Below are 18,976 nucleotides of genomic sequence, written 5' to 3' on the forward strand. Positions count from 1 at the left end.
GGTTATATTGAATCATACTGCTGAATTTCGGATATTTCTGTGGTGTATTTTTAAGTTGCACCTAGAGCACATGGATAGGTGCCTTTTTTCTGCATTTGCATAAATCTAGTACATAATTATAACAATTTTAGATAGTTATTTATGACTAACTATTTATATTTGAGCATGTGAACAAATCATCCTGATGAGCCTTTATATGATAAAGTGGTAGGCAAACATAATTATTATAAACTAATTATAGGTCCCTATTGTTGTCTTCAACGTAATTATATGAATGTATATATATCCCTTATGTCATTACTGTACTTGCTGATCTACAAGGGCTGAATAATCTGCAGAGTACATCAGTGTGTGCTAATCTCATCTAAACATAAGTACTTGACTTTAGAGAATGAAACGTGTAACGTAAATTGGAAAATTAAATTTAAAAAGAGAGCACTGGAATGAGAACTGAGACTTAACTGTCTGGGTATGGAAAGTATTAAGGCCATAAGCAAAGCAATATGACATCTGAATACTGATTTTTCCCAGTTCTTACCATTGCACTCTGGCTTCGCTGAATCCTAGTAGCATTTACTCCCCTTCTGCAATGTCTGTGCTCGAGGCAGTGCACGAATGGTTTTTGATTGCCATATTCTGTCGTACCTCTCCTCCTCCCTCTCAATAAGGATCCAAGCCACAATTTCCCCTCTCTCTAAGGCAAGGCCTAAAGTTGGTCAGGCCATGCAGAATCACACAGGTGGCCAACAGACCCTGCAAAATTGGAGATAAGTGAGGTTGGGAGGAACAGTGACAGGGGCCTTGTTGGAAGTTCCCACTCACAGGTGCTGCCTAGATGGGCCTGATGCAGGAATCAGGAGGTGAAGTGCTGTGTTAGGAGGTCAGACCAGATGATCACAATGGTCCCTTCTGGGGACCACTAATGTATAAGGCATTCTGGGGGGGTGGGACGATAGGTACAGTTTTCCCCTTCTCCTCATCCTTCAAATTCTGTTGTTTCAGAATGGCAGAAGAAATGCTGCATCTCCACGCTAGATCTCCTTCCAATATTTTGTAGGGGTTGTGTTCCCACATTTAAATGGTGAGCTCCACATTTTAGCATATTTTCTTGCTCTTTTCAGGACACAGAGGAGAAATCCACATTCCCATGATTAATAAAAATGCCTATTTCACATCTAGCACTTTTCCTCAGTAGATCTCAAAGCACTTCACAATCTTTTAATGTATTTATCCTCACAGTATCCATGGAAGGCAGGAAGCATTGTTATCCCCATTTTACAGATAGGAAACTGAGGCACAGAGAGAATAAGTGACTTGCCCAACGTCACACAGGAAGTCTGTGGCAGAGCAGGGCCTGAACCTAGGTCTCCCACAGCCTAAGTCAGTGCTCTAACCACATGCATTTCAAAGGTGGTTGTAAGCAAAACTCTTTGATCTTCTGATATTTGAACTCCTGGACCTGGTAATACTCTTGTGTTTCAGCTGGGCACAGCAAACTCTGCTCTGTTGCCCACCACTGATAGCACCTGATGCAGTCACATAGCACAGTCAAATTTCAGACCAGTCCACATCTGGCTGCCCAAGAAGTAGCTTCCACAATGTATTTGAAGGCTTTTTGTTACAAAACAATCAAGTTCCATTCTCAAACAATGATAGCTCTGGCGCTTCCTTGGAGAGCACTTTAAACCTTCTCCAGCTTCGGACTGTGCAGCCACACACTGATGAAAGTTGAACAAAGCCACCATGCATATTCCACTGTAGTCATTTGCACACAAAAAGGGTCTCGGATTTTAAGCAAGCCAGAAAAGGGAATTCACTCCAGTTTGAATGAGATGGAGAGGAAAGAACCATAGTTTAAGTGCAGGAGTTTGTGGGTTGTTATTTTTTTTTTTTGAATGATTTTCATACAGCCATAATGTTTGTGGTGTTATACAAAGAAGCATATTCATAGAAGCAAAATAGCCTGGGTGGATGGAAACAATATTTGGTTTGTTCTTGGTTTCACCCTGCCTGGAGGGTTTACAAGAAACCCAAAGAGAGAATTTTTGATGGCCAAAACACTGACATTTTAATTGGAGAGGAAAATATTAAGAGTATTGACAAACACTGACATTGACATGTTATCATTTCCTGCTCCACAGTAGAAGCCAAAGACTATTGCTGGAACAGGCTGCGAGACAAATAATCATTTAAAAACTTTTGCGAAGGGAAACTTTCTGGGGAAATCATGCCAAACTAACCTAGTGAGGGGACATATTGTAGTTAGTGAATTCATTGTTAAAAAAATAGAAAAGAAAAGAAAGGAAAAGAAAAATCTGGGAGGCTTGACTGACAATGGAATGTTTCCTACAGGTGTTCAGTGAGAAGAATGCTGGAACTATAATTGTGTAGAGCAAGGAGAAATTGTAGCATCTTAGGAACTGAGATAGAACCGTAGTGGCAGGGAGAGGGAGAAATGCAAAGACTTTCGGAGACTGAAGTATTTCAATCCATGCAACACTGTTCCCACTCAGTCCACTTTCTAGTCCTGAATCCATTGCTGCAGCGTTGTTGTTTTTTTTAAACTCCTGGTTTCCAACAGAAGTTGTCAATTTCCCCCAACTACACTCAGGAGGACTGAAGCAGGTATCCTCTAGGAAAGCTGGGAATTGCAAAAGATTTGTAGCCATGAATATGTTTGAACTTTGTTTAAAACATTCCAATCGGGTGCATGAACATGGGAGCTGGAAAGGAACTCCTATGTCATCCACATACTTACTATTGATTAATACAAGAGCATACCAAATCTTTCTTTTTTTTTCTTTCTTATGCTCATATCTTGAGCCAGCAACACAGCTAAGTGTTATACTCCAGCGGGGTCTTGATTAATGTGTTATGACAACTTAGTGCTGAAGGATTTAATTCTTGTTTGCACCTTTTATTTTATTTTAGAACATTTCGACTTTAAAAATAATCATTCCCTACCCCAGTCGTGTGAATCTTGACTTGTTCTTCAACCCTATAAAATGCAAACGATGGGTGGAAAAGATTTTACATTGTTTCTTTCGTGCTTTACCTTAAAGGTATCCTTTGAATTTAAACAGGGGAGGGGAGAAACATTGTTTATCCTGGAAGCGTAGCATACTAAGCCCCTTTTTAAAATAAAACAGGCTTTAGGGCACAGGGGACAAGCTTTTATATTCAAAGACTCCTGCTTTTCCAGACACCAGAATCCAAGTAACCAACCCCCCCGCTGTAAGTCACTACCTCTTCTGACCTTCTAAAGACTATATATAAAAAAAAACCCAACCAAAAAATACCCCTTTCTCTTTCTCTGAATATGTATTTGGTATTCTAGCTCCCTCCGCATCCTCCCAACCACTGTGTCCAAAAGAAAAAAAAAGTGGATGCTAAAAGGGGGGAAAATGCTTTAAATCTTTTCTTCAAATCTCCAAATATCTGAAGTTGGAGGAACAAATTCAAAGCAGGCACGGACGCCCGAAGAGAAGTTAGAAATATTCTGTTCCATTCAAGCGCATCAAGGGTCTAGCTGAAGTCTTGTTTGGCTAAGGTCAGACGAGACTGGGTTCTCCAATAAAAATAAATCTCAAATTAATTATGGCCTCAAGCGAGGGGCCAGACTCTTGGAGCTGGTGCGCTGCAGTCTGTGTTTTTGGCCTTCAGTATTTTTGTTCTTTTCGTGCTTAACTTTTCAATAATTGTGAGGTGGTTTGGTTGGCGGGGAGAGGAGGCAGGGAATGGGGACTGGATTATTGGGACATGGATCTCAAATAAAACTATCCAGGACAGTTTAACCCCCTTCCTGCACAATTGTGTGGTGGCTTCAAAGCTACCCTGTAACTTCTCCACACAATTGTCAAGACACTAGATTTTATTTAGAGGTTTATTAGCATCACACACCCTTTTTTTTTTTTTTAGGACTTGGTTTCCAAAAAATTGTTCGTATTCAGCAAGAGCTATGGGTCCTGGGCCCCGATCCTGCACTCCACTGCTCTGTTAAGTGGGTGGAAATCTGAAGGGATTCCAAAGTAGTCAGGTTTTACCCTTGTAGCTGAGAGCAGAATTTGGCCCCTGGGTTCGAATGGGAGTCTTGCCTGGGGATCGGGCCCTAGGCTTGGCTTGCCTTCTTTGCTTTGTAAGAAAGTGGATTTTAAAACCTCTTCGCCTTTTAATTCTGCAGCAAAGTTAGTGCCATATCGCGACCCAACCCTGAAACACCCATTGAAGTCGGTGGGACCTTTTTCTCTAGTTAGGACAAGCCCCACTCCCCCTTCTCCCTCCCGCCCCCTTCTGCTAATGCAGATCTATGACTTATTTTTAAGAGGAACTTTTAACACAATTTGTGGGAAATGGCCACTTTCTAGGTATAGAGTCAAAGAGGGTTGGCTGACCAGTTGCTGACCGATTTCCTTCATTTGCTACAAAATGACAAAGGAGCTCAAAATACTGCATTCCTAACCAGAACACGAGGTGATACTGGCTGATTACGACAGGCAACAAGATAGATTCATGCAAGCTAATGCCCTACACGCTTTTAAACCCGCCGCTCAGGCCCAAATATGCTGCAATCATTACTTCACCTTTGAAGAAAAAGTAGATGTAAAAGAAATATACAAAGTTTGAAGTTTGCGGCCAAAATATTTCTGCGTGAATCAAAGACAAAAACACACGTTTGCGGGTATCTCCCAATGCGAAAGACTGGCATTGGACTACAACTTGCCGTTAGCTCCTTTGATGCTGGATATTTTAGGCTAAATATCATGGGCCAAATTCCAGCCTGGTGTACACCCCATTAATTTCAGTAGGGTTACACCCAGGGTTGAGTATCCATCTTCTATGTGTGTGAGGCCGAACTCTGTCTGATTCAATTAAAGAATAAAGAAAAAAAATGCCAGGAGATTATGAGCAACATTTAGCTCAATATTTTAGACTAGAATTTCGTTTCCTTCGTAAGTGTATTGAGAGAGAGAGAGAGAGTCGTTTAACCTACCTGAATGCAAACATTTGAAATCTGTTAAGGTAAAAGCTATGGTAGGTGCCAAGATCAGATAATTTCCAAGTTGTCAGTAACTTAATTAAATAAATCAGAATTGTTTTCTCTGTATAATTATGCACCAAAAAGTCGATTAAAAGTTACACACATTGACCAGAATTGTATACAAGCATTTCATTTTAAAATAACGTTTGCCTTTTTCTGGGCATTTAAAATATTAAACGTTAAGGATCTCACATCCTGTATTATTATGATTTTACTCATTATTTGGGATCTCTTTCCCCTTGCACCGATTCTATCAAACTGTTAAATCTGAGTCGGTGCACATCCATTGGGATGATCCAGAATTTGACAAACCACATTTATGAATATTCCAGCCTTTTTCAAAAGTTTGAGATAACTTCGGGGGGCTGGGGGTTAGAGAAAGTCAGGAAGCAAAACTTTTGTTGCATTATTATGGGAAAATAATCGTGTGTTCAACTTGTCTTGTTTAATGTTTTACAAGTTCACTTATTTTGTCTCTTGGGACTTTTCACCAAACTTTTTTTTTAAGACCAAACAGAAGGGTAATGGGTGGGGGGGGAGGGAGTGGATGACAAAACACTGTGTATAAATTATAGACCCACTCTATCAGGCAGCCCTAATATGCTTCAATTTGACTCATTTTCTTTAAGTCACTTCTAAGGAAATAGCTGTGATATCATATTTCAGGTTTTTTTTTTTTTGTTTTTTTTTTGCAGTTAAATGCTGAGGTATTGAGAACCAAAAAACATCTCCTAAGTGTGTGTGTGTGTGAGAGAGAGAGAGAGAGAGAGAGAGAGACCGATTACTGTCTATATTCTTACATTTGTGGAGAAATTGGGATCCAAAATGATTTTTAAAGTGTGCGTGCGTTTATTTGCTGCATCTTGGCATCTTGGAGATGGTGCTATGACCAGAAATCGGTATTTGTAAATTTCCGATTGTTTTTAATATATTTTGTACATTTCAGATTATTTTTTCACTGCAGTTCTTCAGAATCATCCTCTCTCTCCATTCTTTAGCCCATCCAAGAGAGGAGTCCATATTTCAGTTTAAAGACCAAAGCGCCCCTTTCTTGGTCTTTGGGTGACATAGGCGCTTTTTATCGCCCTTTAGGGGGCATAAACCCTCTGTATGACCTTACCCCCACCGTTACTGTTCGAAGCTTGGCATTAATGTTGTCCAGAAAGGAAATAATTTGGGCTTTGGGAGGATGCGTTTCATTCTTCTCCTTAACCTCTTGCTTTTCTGAGGCTAGCGGCTCCCATGTGGTGATACTGAAAGGGAAGTGGAGGAAAGAGGTTTTGGTGTTTTATTTGAGGGCCTGTGGGGGGGGGGGAGAGAGAAAAGAATCAAATGGGGGATGAGGGAAGCAAAGGGTTAACAGTGATTTCTTTTAATTGAACTCCAGTTCTTGTGGCCCTAGGCACAGGGGGACCTGACCTCGCTAGCTGTATCCAGATGTGCTGCTCTCAAGGGACACCACTGCAGACCCCTGGATTGTAAAGCAGACAGGAGTGGGGGTAGGAGGGGAGAGGGAAGGCGGTCGGTCGGTCCCCTCTCCAACCTCCCCCCCCCTTTTCCCTCCTGGCTGGAGACGGCCACAGTCGCTAGCAAACAGCAAGCCAAAAAGCTCCAGGTCTGAGCACGTTCAGTCCCCCCTGCCTCTGCACTGAAAATTGTAGCTGAATTGATGAGGCTAATTTCGCGGGGGGTTGGAGGGAGGGGCAAGAGGGATCTGCTGTGCTGCCCGCTTTGCTCTTGGAGAAATAAAGGATCAATAAGGAGCCTGGGCTGCAGCTGACTAGAAACACGAGGGTCATTTTGTTATTTTGGGGGGTGCACATTGATTTGGATAGAGGTGTGACTCCCCCCCCCCCCGGTGGTTGGATTAAAAATCAGGGGGGAAGCAAGACTGGACGCATCGGCACTGGATAAGGTAACCAACTCCATAAAGGGACGATGATGCTGAAAGGACTCACAGAAGTGTCCTATCTTGAAATGGATTTCTCGGCTCCATCTCCCTGGATTACTGTCTGTCTTTTGGCTTCTCCTTGGGCTGCAGCAACTTGCATTGCAGAAGCGGGGAATAAAAAGATGCCCACCATGTTGCATGATGTGCCCTGTTGCTAGATAGTTTTGTTTGAGGGTTTTTTTTTTTTTTTTGGTGGGGAGAGAGGGGAGAAAGGAGCATTTGTCTCTTTTACCTTGATTGTTTTGAGAGCTTTTCAAAAGCTTGTTTTGTTGTGTTGTTGTTTGTCTGGATGGACAATTTAGAAGAGGAAATAAATGGCCTTTTCTTTGGGATCAATGTTCTAGTTGGATGAAATGCTCCCTCTGTTGTCATCTACATTTTAGTCCCAGAAGAAGGACTGAGGAGAGTGTCCCCCCGCCCCCCTTTCTATGAGAGTAACACCAAATTTGCTCCAGCCGGGAGGTAGAGGGGGATTTGGGGTAGCTTGGACTTTTATTTGCTATTATTATTTCTGTCACTTTCCAGTTCGTGAACTAGTGATCCGTGGCTTTTTCGCCGGAGATAGATGGGCAAATTGATTGGGGCCCTGATCCAAAGCCTATAGCAATGAAACGGGCACTCTCCCTTTGACTCCATTAGGCTTTGGACCAGACCCTGAGGTTCAATAAACATTTCAAATGCTAAATACTGATGGGGAAACAATGAAATGGTTTTACATAGAAACATAGTCGAATAATGCAACCCAGCTTGCTGTAATGCACTATTTAAAATCTGTTCCCCCCCCCTCTTTTTTTTTTTTTTAAACACAGTATACTTCGACGTAGTGGAAGCTTTCACAGGGCTTTTTCTTTTAAAGGGGTGAGAAAGCAACGCAAAAAAAAAGTTTTCTAAAAATAATGTTCCTTTCAAAACTTCTGCGAACTTCTAGTTCCCTTGCTTGGAAAGGCATCAAATATGGTATGTGAGTGAAAGAAGGCACTTGACATGCTTGCACTGAATGGGGTTGCCTGCCCTGAATTATACTCCCAGATATTTTCTGGTAATAGCTAGCGACTCATCTAGCCTTCCTCACTCAGGCCAAAGTCACGGGGATCCTTGCCTGAGTAAGGACTGCAGCAGGGGGGCAGGAGCGTGTTCTGAATAGACCATTTAAATCGGTAATCTTTTCCTGTGTGCTCCAGACTTTTGAATTATATTTACGGTTCTCCCCCCCCCCAACCCCCCGCCTTAATTTTGCGTTCGACTGGAAAAAGCATTAATAAAAAAATCTGTGGGAAGAGATGGAAATTCAGACTCAGGCTACTTGGCTTCAGCCAAAAACAAAAAAACAAACAAAAAAAACCACCCCATGTTAAACTAAACTTTATGATGACACGCAGTGCGTGGTAAGGCAGCTTGGGCTGCGAAGCGGAGTGTCACTGGGCTCGCAAACAAGAGCTACCCCCAAAAGACACCGCTATTGTTCTGCCCCGCTCTTATCTGAAGGGAGCAAATATCCTGGATGTAAACTACAGATCTGGTTTAATCGAGAGGGCAGGGACCAGTGGGGAGACAGAATGTTTCCTCCTCAAGTGACTTCACTTCCCAAAATTAGCAGAAAAAAAATTGTCATCCGGTTAACTGTCTCTTTTTCGCTCCGCTGCACCAACCAAAAGTAAAAAAGAGCGAGCGAGCCGAGGAAAGGAAAGTAAAAAATCATTGGAAGGAGGGGGGGGGGAAGAAAAGCCAGCGCGAGAGAAAGGAAGATAAGAACTTCAGGGGGCTTCGGTTCCAGGCTCAACCGGGTCAATGTGTGGAATATTGGTGGGATCGGCTGGAGATTATTCTCGATGGACGGAACTATTAAAGTAAGAGGAATATCTGGGGGTGTGGGGGGGGGATCAGAGGGGGCGGTTGTGGGGAGGAGACAGCCCCCACTCCAGGAGGCTGTGGGGGAGGGCTGCGTTTTGGAGCCGTGCGCGTTTGGGGGGAGGGACGGGGGAGTTGGAGCTTGTTCGAGCATTGATCCCGGGAAGAGTGGCCCGTTTCTCCTCCTTCAGCCAGCCTCCCCCTTTCACGCTTTCCTTGTCTTCCCCTTCCTGGGGCTGCGGGAGGTCGCGGTGGGGAGGGTATTGGCCGGCCAGCGCGCAGCGGGTGTCCCCCGGCCACATTGCGCACGGCTGGGGCGCGGCCCGGAGGCGGCGGGGTGTGTGTACGTGGGTGGGTGGGGGTGCATCTGACACGCGATCCGTCTATTTCGGGGCGTTTGCCCCAGCTGGGGAACGCGGCGGCTCCCCCGGGGAGCGGAGGGGGGTGTCAGATGGCTGCAGGGAACAGCCCACGCACGCAGGAAGGGGCTGGGAGTGCGTGGACCCCGTCTAGCTGGCGATGTGGCTGGGCGCTGCGGAGCCAGCCCCGCGCTGTCGGGAGGAGGTCTCAGTCCCAGCTCGGCCTGCCCGCTAGCTGGTTGGAGAAGCCAGCCGCCCTTGCGCCGCCAGAAGCAACATGACAGTTTCTCCCCGGCTCCGCTTGCGCACCAATTGAGAAGACGCGCCCGGTCTTTGCGCGCGGTTGGATTCAGAAGCTGCTGGGGAGGGGGGGGGCGGGGGCAGAAAAGCGCGTCTTATTTTCAGCGCAAACTAAAAGCGCCGGGGGCTGGCGCAGGGGACCGGCTCCCAGGCTCGCCCCAGATGTTTGCCCGCCCCCCGCCATGGTTAGATCTCAGCAGGCTCCGATTTCCCCACTTTTCGCCCGGTCTGGTTGAAACGCCGCGCCGCGAAGGTGGCCGCCTGTCTATTTCCCCAGCCGGTCTGTGCGAGGCTGGGTGGAACAGAAACTGTTCCCTCTCGGGGCAAAAAAAGCCCACCCCAAAAACCGTCGTGGGCTTTTCTAAGCCATGGCCATTGCGGTCTGCCGTGGAAGGTCCCCGGAGCGGGCCCACACAGAGCAGCTACTCTTGCGAGCAGACTTGCATCCTCTCCCCCTCAGCTCTGCTGCAAAGGGACGTGTGCGCATTTGTGATCCTCTCGCGGAGAGGGTTTTGTTGTTGGGGTTTTTTTAACTTCGCTCCGCGGCGCAGAGGCTGTTGCAGCAGACCCGACTTGAAGCGAGAGACGCTGTGGGTGTGTTTGGGTTGGAGGATTTCGAAAGATGCCTATCGCATGGGTGGGGCGTTGGTCTCTGAGGTCTGAATTTTTTGCTGACCTGGGGGGAAAAGAAGCTGCGAACTGGCAGGAACTGAAACTTCTCCATTAGGGCGCAGATTGGAACAAGTGCAAAGTTTGGAAGAGTCCCCCCTGCAGCCGGGGCTCTCTGTCTTTTTCTTTCTCAGCCCCTCTCTTACCACATGCTATAAAAACTCCACCCCCGGCCTGTGACACAACAACTGTTTTCCTGCATATAGAAGCCAGGGCCGGCGTCGGGGGTAGCAAGCAGGGCAAGTGCCCCGGACCCATGCCATAGGGGGCCCCACAAAGCTAAGTTGCTCAGGCTTCGGCATCAGCCCCTGGGGGCCGGGCTCAGGGCCAGGGCTGATGCCAAAGCCGGAGCAACTAGTCAGTCGCTCTCTCTGGAAGATATATATGTGGTTCCCATCGCCTCACTACCTGAGCATCTCATGGCATCCCTGTGGGGCGGAGAGGGTTATTTTTATTCCAGTTTACTGCTGTGGTAGGACACACACTGGCTTGCTCAAGTCACACTGGGAATCTGCATCAGAACCGGCACTTGGATGTAGGTCTCCTAAGTCCTGGGCTCTGTTCTAACCACTGGACTGGCCTCAGGGCCTTCTGTTATAACCAATGGCCTATTTCCTTCCAATCTGAAACCAGCAATGCCCTGTTTAAAGAAGCCCTATTGTTTGAACAAAGATACCAGGATTCAAGAGTTCTGCCCCCAGTCATTGTCTGGCCTGCCTTCCTGTGCCTCACTTACCCAGTCTGCAAAGTGGGGATAACACTTATCCCCTTCAGTAAAGTGCTGTGAGATTTATGGTTTAAAGTTGCTCCATTAGCACCCTGGGGATACAGGTGAAGGGCAGTGGGAGAGGATGTGGCTTGCTTAGGCTGCTCTAACATATTGTGCCCACAATGTCATGCACAGAGCAACCCCAGGATCAGCTGAGTGCAAGAAGAGCTTTAAATACCACCTACTGCCCTGTCTTGTGTATTATTATCCCAGCATCTGGCCCAATGGCTTTAATAATGTGTGTATGGGGTGGGGGTGGGTCTTTATAAATGTTTGTCTCTTCAGAAACCCAATCCATTATTAGGGGGACAAACCCAAACGTATACCACATTCTCCAGGGAATCATATTAGTGTCTAACTCTGGAAAGGATTTTGGAGAGGCTGGTATGAAAGATGATATCCAGAATAACACTATGTCTTGTACTGAGTGGGCAGTCAAACATGCAAGAGGATGAAGCTGAAGTTGTGTAAATCTTGTATCTTAATTGACTTCAGTTGTGTTCGTGTTCTTTAAATGGCAATGGCAAAAGATGGCTGGGAGAAAATGAATCGGGTGTACTCTCTCCAACTTGTTCCAAATAAGTAAACCAGTTTTAAGGCACACCTTTAGTTGTTTCCACACAAATTTACATGCGCACAGTATTATTTTGGATTAAGAGTGTCCTATTTTGATTTAACTGATGTTGATTTTTTTAATCACCTTACATTAAATGAAAATAGGAACATTTTTCTTCTGAAATGTGTCCCACACAAACTTCCAACGAAATAACTAAAGATGTGAATTAAAACCAAATGAGCTGTTTCACTTCTAGTTAGTGTGCAAACAAGACATGAGTGTGTTCTTCTGTCGTGCACAAGGGTGTACATGCACCTGGCAAAGGCCTGTTGTTACTAAAAAGCACATTTGGGTGATTGTCGCTCCCCTGCTGCAAAAAACTCAGTTTACCACAATGTAGCAGACATAGGAAAGGCTTAGACAGTTTAAAGGGCATACAGTGAAAAGCCCACATCACTCAGATGGGCAACGACAACCATCTGCCTCTTTCTCTCGTGCGTTGGTGCTGCTGCAGCCAAGGGCGTGGTGGGGTTTCTATTGCAATCACTGTTTCTTGCCACTTGTAAACCGGAGGCGTTCATACTCTCTCTGAAACCTGGCCCACAGGGCCTCAGACCAGGAATGTGTTTCTTTTTGAGAAACTTGGTTTAAAAATCTGTCTGGCCATTTTAAAACTCCCTGGCTCTAAGCTTTTCTGGCAAGAAGACTTTTGACTCCAAGTGCAAAAGCGTTAATTTGCAGGTGGAGAAAATAGCTGACCCACACACCCACATTCATCACTCAGGGTGTCTTTCTGCGTGATCATTAAAAAACAGCTTGGACTTCAAACACATGACATTTGCAAGACATATGTTCTTAGACCCCTGATCCTGCAGTCCTTATTCAGGTGAAACATCTGCTTGAACTGCATTGTAGACTTTTAATGGATGATCAAAAAAATCCCTGTTAAAAGTTATTACAGAATATTCTTAGTAGCCCCTTCCTACACAGGGATATTTTAACATTGTGACTTATTTTACTGAGTCATTTTCCCAGAGAGACCTGTACCCAGGTGCATGACTTGATCAATGGGATTTCTGCCTGACTAAGGACTGCAGGATCATGCCTCAAACCGGTGCGCTCTCCACTCCAGGTATTTAAACAAAGGGTTCGATTCTGCTCCCAAGAAAGCCAAAGGAAATTTTTGTCAATGACTTCAGTAGGTTGGGTGCAAGAGCAGATAATCAGCACCTAAAATATTCAGATTAGAAAAGTTGAGCATGTCCATTAATAAACCCTTGGGAGGGATGGTGAAGGCTACTGCAGTAAGGGTGATATTCCCCTTGGCACGCTGGCCACTCTGCACCCCCTGGGCACCAGGGAGGTGGGTCTCCATGATAACCACACTGCTCTGAAAAGGGGGCAGCGAGGAGGCTTGCAGGGGAAGGGTAGAACCAGGGTTGACAGACAGCCGGAGACTCAGGCCCCCTGCACTAGCAACTCTAGGAGTGTGCCCATGGCTGCAGCCTGTAGGCTGGCTTGCCGGGAGTGGGAGGCTGTACTGTGGCACGTTTCCCTTCCTCATTCCCAGCCTTTCACCGGTATGCAACCCAACCGCTTAGGCTTTGGGCCGGCGGGGTTTCACCCTAAGGTGCTGCACTGCTGTGGCGTTCACGCTAAGAGGAAGTGGCCACTTTGCTTGGTAACTGGCACTTTTTGAGGGTTTCATACTTTTATTTATTTATTTAAAATGTTCTGACACGCTTGCTAGGAAGAGGGAAGAGAGAGACAAGGGCTCAGAACCCTCCTGTGCAACATGCACGTTTAAGGAGCAACCCCAGAGGCGAGTCAGCAAATCAGAGTAGAACTGATTCATTATAATGTTAAGAGGACCAAAAGCAAGAAGAGAAGAGCAAGGGGGAAGACTACTTTTCCTGGAGAGATTTGAAATGGCATGGCAAGCTGATGAGATACTGACCCTTGTGGCAATTAGACAGAAGCCATAATTTAATCCATTATCGTCTCCTCTTGCGATCCTTATGCAGGGCCTCCCCTGGATTTGAATTCACGTCTTCTCTGCAGGATCAGGCCCTGAGTGTGTACAATACAACTTTACGTCATGGAGCATCTTGATACAAATCTTCACTTATAATGTTAGTGGGTAAAGTAAAATACTTCTATAGCTCCGCAAGGTTGACTCGCAGTTGTAAAATAAATGTATGTCATTTTGCTCAGGCTTATGTGACCAGTTAAATGAAAGACCCTATGTCCCATCTCATGTGTGCGTGAGCTGGGGAGTTAAAGGACTCACCGGAGACTTATCCTTAGATGTCCAGACATTTGTGGTTTTGTTTGATTCCTAACGTTGCAGTAGCATGGTGCTAGTATTTGTGTGTGTGAGCTTGTGAATGTGAGTCTGTGGCTGCCTCTGTGAGATGGGCCTGATTTATAAATTTAGTTCCACAACCTAGATCTGAACCCAAATGTCCCACAAATGTGGAGGGCTGTTGTGATCCATAATTCTGGCTATACCTTGTGTCTGTGTGTGTATATCCATATATGGTGGGTAAGGATAGGGATATATAACATTGGCATGAACAAAGACCTAATTTTGGGTGTGCATATTGAGTCACGATGTGCGTGCATGGGTGCTGTCTGAGGGAATTGGGTGGCAGGGGTTTCCTAGTGTGCAAATAGTGACTGACCCAAAACTGTGGGTGCAAATGTACAGGCTGTTTTTTGAAAATATGGCTTAGAATAGCAACATGCAAATGAACCATTTCCAGAACCAGCAGAAAGTGACATTAGATTGCGGCCGTGGTTCTCTGCTACCCCGCACCTAGTGTCATTATTGACACCGGTGCAATGGGTGTGCAAAGTCCATGTACATTTTTACCATTCTGATTGAAGAGTGTTTCACGCTCACTCGTGCACTAGTATAACTGACAACACGAGGTAGACGGCAATGCAGAGTCTGGCATGCAATGTTCAAAATATCAGTGCTTTTAAAATGGTGATGCAACGACAGTCTATTTTCTCTCTTCCCCTCTTTACCCGCGGCCACATAATTACTGATGTGCATCTGCCCAGCCAGTAACAGCAGTTGAAAAACCTGCCTTTTGCATGGAAGCAGCAAGGACTTAACCCCAAGAGGATTTTCCTTCAGCTCGGGCACAAGGGCTTAAACAGACAAGATATCCCTGGCGTAGGTTATTGGAGAGCCTTCCTGATTCTCTTCTTGTTCGTTAAGTGGCCACGAGCATTGTAATCAGTGGGGATGTTGATACAGTCATGAGATCAGGCCCATAAAATATCCAGTTAAATGAAACACAGTATTTGAATATACAGAGTTCAACTAGGCCAAAATGTTTAAATGCAAGGGTCTAAAGTTAGGCACCTAAGTGCACTTAAGTAAGCAGCCTGGTTTGCAAAGGTGCTGACTGAATGTCTAAGCTCCCACTGATCTCAGTGAATGCCCAGCTCCCCTGAAAATCAGGACCTTACTTAGGTGCCTGAATATGGTTTTACATGCCTAACTTCAGGCCCCCACATAGGAACAGTTTGGCTGGGATTTGCAAAGCCAGTTAGGAGACTTAGCTGCACAACTCCCAGTGAAATGAATAAGAGTGACATGGCTAAATCCACCTCATCCTCGTTTAAAATCGCAGCCTCGACCTTTCTCTCAGTAATGGTATTGAAAACACTTCAAATCACATGTCACATGGGAAGAGGGAAGGAGTTTTATTTACAGTGCAGTAAGGAAATAGCTTTTTGCCCCCCCATGGATACCAAGTTTTCTGTCCTTTCCTGCTTCATTCTTCCTAAATTTCAGTTCAGTAATCCAGCAGAACACACCGTTCTGTGGAAAACGTAATGCACAACATTAGGCCGACTGATTTACATACCCAGGCCTTGATCATGCACTGAGATCTCCCATGTGGGGAAGGGGGGCAAATTAGAGGGAGCTAAGAGGGAGGGTGTTCTTTGACCTTTGAGCAAGGTTTTCACACTTGCTCAAAGCTCAGTAGGCCATGGAGCCAGGGAGGAAGCGGGGGTATGGCCCAAGCATTTTAAGTAGTAGTCCTGGGCTGCCAGAGCCATGTGGAGTATCACTCTGGCTGTGTGATCACGTTGCCTCTGAAATTTGACTTGGCTGTTCCCCCGTCCAGATGGAGGGGCAGCTGAGCCAAATGCAGTTGTGACATGGCACACGGGAAGTCTGTTCTTGTACAACAGAGCACAGAGGAGTGCATCAAAAACATGACTCTTGAAGGCACCGCTCATGCACTGAGTGGGTAAGAGAGAAGGGAGACCCCTCCTGGCTGAGGGAGACCTGGGGTCCCTGTGGGGGAGGGAGGACACAAGACGAGCAGGGCTGGAACGGGGTCTCTGCCACAGGAGCAGGACTGGAATTAGCCCCCCAAGAAATACCCAACTTGGTGCCAAGGATGTGGAGTCCAACTGACATCATGCTCAGGGCCGTAAAGAAGGGCTAGATCACCGGTCAAATTTGAAGTTGCATCTCCAGGAATCCGATCTAAGTAAAACCTGTCAATCGTGCAGTAAGAATAATGGAACAGGCAGGAGATCCTTTCGTTAGTCATTTGCTGATTTCTCATGCAGCAAAAACTGCCCTTCTTCGCCAACGCTGGTTTTGATTTGCAAAGGGAAGGAGGGAAATTAGCAAAAGTACAGTATTCTAAGCTAACTGATGAGCAAAAATAAGATACCCAAGTGGGGTATGTGGGTCTCAGTGTAAGGCGTGGTGAGAAGTGGAAACTGATTTCATTTGCATTGAAAAGACGATTGATTCTTATTGAAGCCAGTTTCTAGTGGATTTTTTTATATATGTATAAAAAGAAGCAAAGCAAGGGGTTAACAAAAAGCGAAATGGTCAGCTTTTACAGCAAGAAACACAGTTTGGCTCTCTGGTTTCTTCTGAATAGCTCTTCTTGTTGTTCCAAGCTTGATTGACTTATAACTGCATCTGAACCTACTTCACATCAGTTCCTTTTATCAGCCCAAGTGAGACTTCCTGTGCTCCACAGTCTGGTTTCCTGATGTATTTCCTTTTTCCTTCTAACAGAACAAAGGAAACTATAACTCCTCAGCTGCTCCTGTTCCAAATCTCCTCGGGATTTCACATAACGTTAACACTGAACATTCATCTTTCTCTCTGCCTGCACTCTGAGACATCTTGCCCAGTGTGCTAGAGCCCTCTTCATATTTAATAGTGTTTTGCATCACTGACAAGAATCATTTTGCTATTGAAATGCAGCCACCTCTGGAGCGGTGGGCAGCAGCGAGGCAGACAAACCACTATAACATCAGGATGGGATATTTTGGCCAAGGACTCCTTATTTTATCAAATAGAGAGATGGGGTCTGTCCAGGAAAACCAGGCAGGCAATCAGTTGTGAAGGTGTCATAAAGAAACATGCACAAAGTAGAAGAAATGTAATCAGTTTATCAATCTTGGAAGCATGAAGATATCTGTTGGTATTTTAACCTGTAGCTAGATATTTTAGCCAGGGTACCAGTTTCCAGCTGTTGGCAGAAAAGGCCCCTGAATGGCCATACACATGCTATGTAAAGCAGCATTACTGTGTGCACATATTCTGACTGGCAATGCCTCTATTCCTAGCAGGAGTGAGCTGATGTTAAAAAGTACTTTGCAAACTTAGATTTTCTCCCTTGCCTCTTATTTTGCATTCTCCTAACTTGCTGCTATTTAACTCTGTAATAATATTCCAATCCTGCAAAGCACTTAAGGATACAGTGTGTGTGTGACAGGTGCTATGCAAAGGCAAAGACATTTTGTTCTGCATGTGGCCTGCCCCTCTGTCGTCTATGGGTAAGAACTACTTTTCCCAAGATGCTGCAACTCCTTACTGCAATATGTATTGTTCTGCTGAGCTACGCTGGATATTTTGTGTTTGTGAACCTCACAAATGGGCTCTGGCATGCTGGTCCTTATAATAATCCTATCGTTCATGGCGATTTGAGCTGAACATGCCATTATAAAGAGACACAACATGAGGCACTGCTCATCTGCAATTCTCACTGAGGTCAATATGATTTTGTGTATGCTCTGAGTCCAGTTGGATCAGGCCCTTTAGCATTCAGACACTTAGAAGAGACGTGAGAGGAAACCGTGCTGGAATGACAGCTTTCTGTTGCAGTATCAGAAAGCTCTGTGTGTGTAAGAAAGAGAAATAGAAGTAGTCAAGCAGAGACAGGCCTTTTCAAAAGCAAGGATAGTTGTGGTCAGGGCTCCATTTATTCCAACACACTAAAGTTCAGCAGGGCTTTGAAGAAAGGTCCCGCTTTCATCCTATCTCTGTCATAGAGCAAACTAGGGTGGTTTTGCTTTGGGTCTTGCGAAAGCAATCAAGCCTTCAGAAAGGGGTGGTTTAGATCCAGGGGTCATGTTATCCAAACCACCAACATTCAGAGGCCAGGAGAATGTGGAACTGGATAAAAAGGTCCTTGGTCTTGCCTCGTTTGTAATGTGCGGGTTTGTAATGTATGTGGTACATGTTTTTACATAGGAGCAATCGTAAAAATAGACTGAAACAGGAGGGAGTACTCTCACCACACCAGTTAAGGAGGAAGGAGTAGTGAGGGATAGGGTGATCAGACATCCCAATATTAGGGGCTTTGTCTTATATAGGCAACATCCCCCACCCAAAAAAAACAAGTGTCCCGATTTTTCTCACTTGCTACCTGGTGACCCTAGTGAGGGACCATTGCTCCCCCAGTCAGAGAGAGGAGGGGGAGCTGTGCTACTTTACCTGGGGAGGGGTGAATAACATTACCTCCCTTCACCCTGAACCCAGATCAAACCTACTCAGCCCCTGCTCATTGCTAGAACCAAATATGAACCAAACCTGTTGCAGGTTCCAGAGTGTTTGGTTGAGTTTTTCTCCCATTATGTGTTATTTCATAGAAAATTATTGTTTTCTGTCTTTTTTAAAAAAAAATGTGGACCATCCAAGATCATTTCATAAAGGTAGGTTAGCATTTCTATTATATCCAGCATATTTTTAATATAATCTCTGTAGAGCCGTATTTGCTTCTGTGAAACCCTATTGGTTGCGTTGCAGTTTAGCTTCTTGGATCTGCTTAGAACTGAAACCCAAAGTTATTAGTCTTATTAATTATTTGTATGACTATTATCGCCCCTAGAGGCCTCAACCAAGATCAGGGCCCCATTGTGCTACTCATTGTACACACAGCAAAAAAAGTCTTGGAGACTTAACGATTTAAATCGACAAGGAGGAGAAAGGGTGGGAGAAAAAACAGTCAGGAGGCGATTTGTCCCAGGTCACTGTCAAAGCTGGGAATAGAACCCAGGTGTCCTGAAACCCACACCAGTACCCCACTCATTAGAATATCACAGTAAGGTATCATCCTGTAGATTTTGAGCCAATCGTCCATTGTAGGATTAATGGTTGAAGGGCCCATGGGGGCTCCCCCAGTCCTGCAGCACCCCGTAGCACAGTTGT

At 45.2% G+C, this 18,976-nt stretch overlaps 1 protein-coding gene across 4 annotated transcripts in view; it reads left to right on the forward strand.

The window, feature by feature from the left end:
• The window catches only part of FLI1 (Fli-1 proto-oncogene, ETS transcription factor), a 115,192-nt gene that overhangs the window by 5,674 nt on the left and 90,542 nt on the right, over window positions 1–18,976 (forward strand). Inside the window, exon 1 of one of the 4 annotated variants that reach the window (XM_077839818.1) lies at window positions 8,620–8,836. The exons of the other annotated variants lie outside the window; for them this stretch is intronic. Within the exon in view, the coding sequence (XP_077695944.1) occupies window positions 8,819–8,836 (18 nt within the window). The 5' untranslated portion in view covers window positions 8,620–8,818. Of the gene's footprint in view, window positions 1–8,619; window positions 8,837–18,976 lie in introns of those variants that run through there. 4 annotated transcript variants of the gene reach the window in all.

This window comes from Eretmochelys imbricata, chromosome 22 (genome assembly GCF_965152235.1).
Source record: "Eretmochelys imbricata isolate rEreImb1 chromosome 22, rEreImb1.hap1, whole genome shotgun sequence".
In the NCBI taxonomy this organism is placed as follows: Eukaryota; Metazoa; Chordata; order Testudines; family Cheloniidae; genus Eretmochelys; species Eretmochelys imbricata.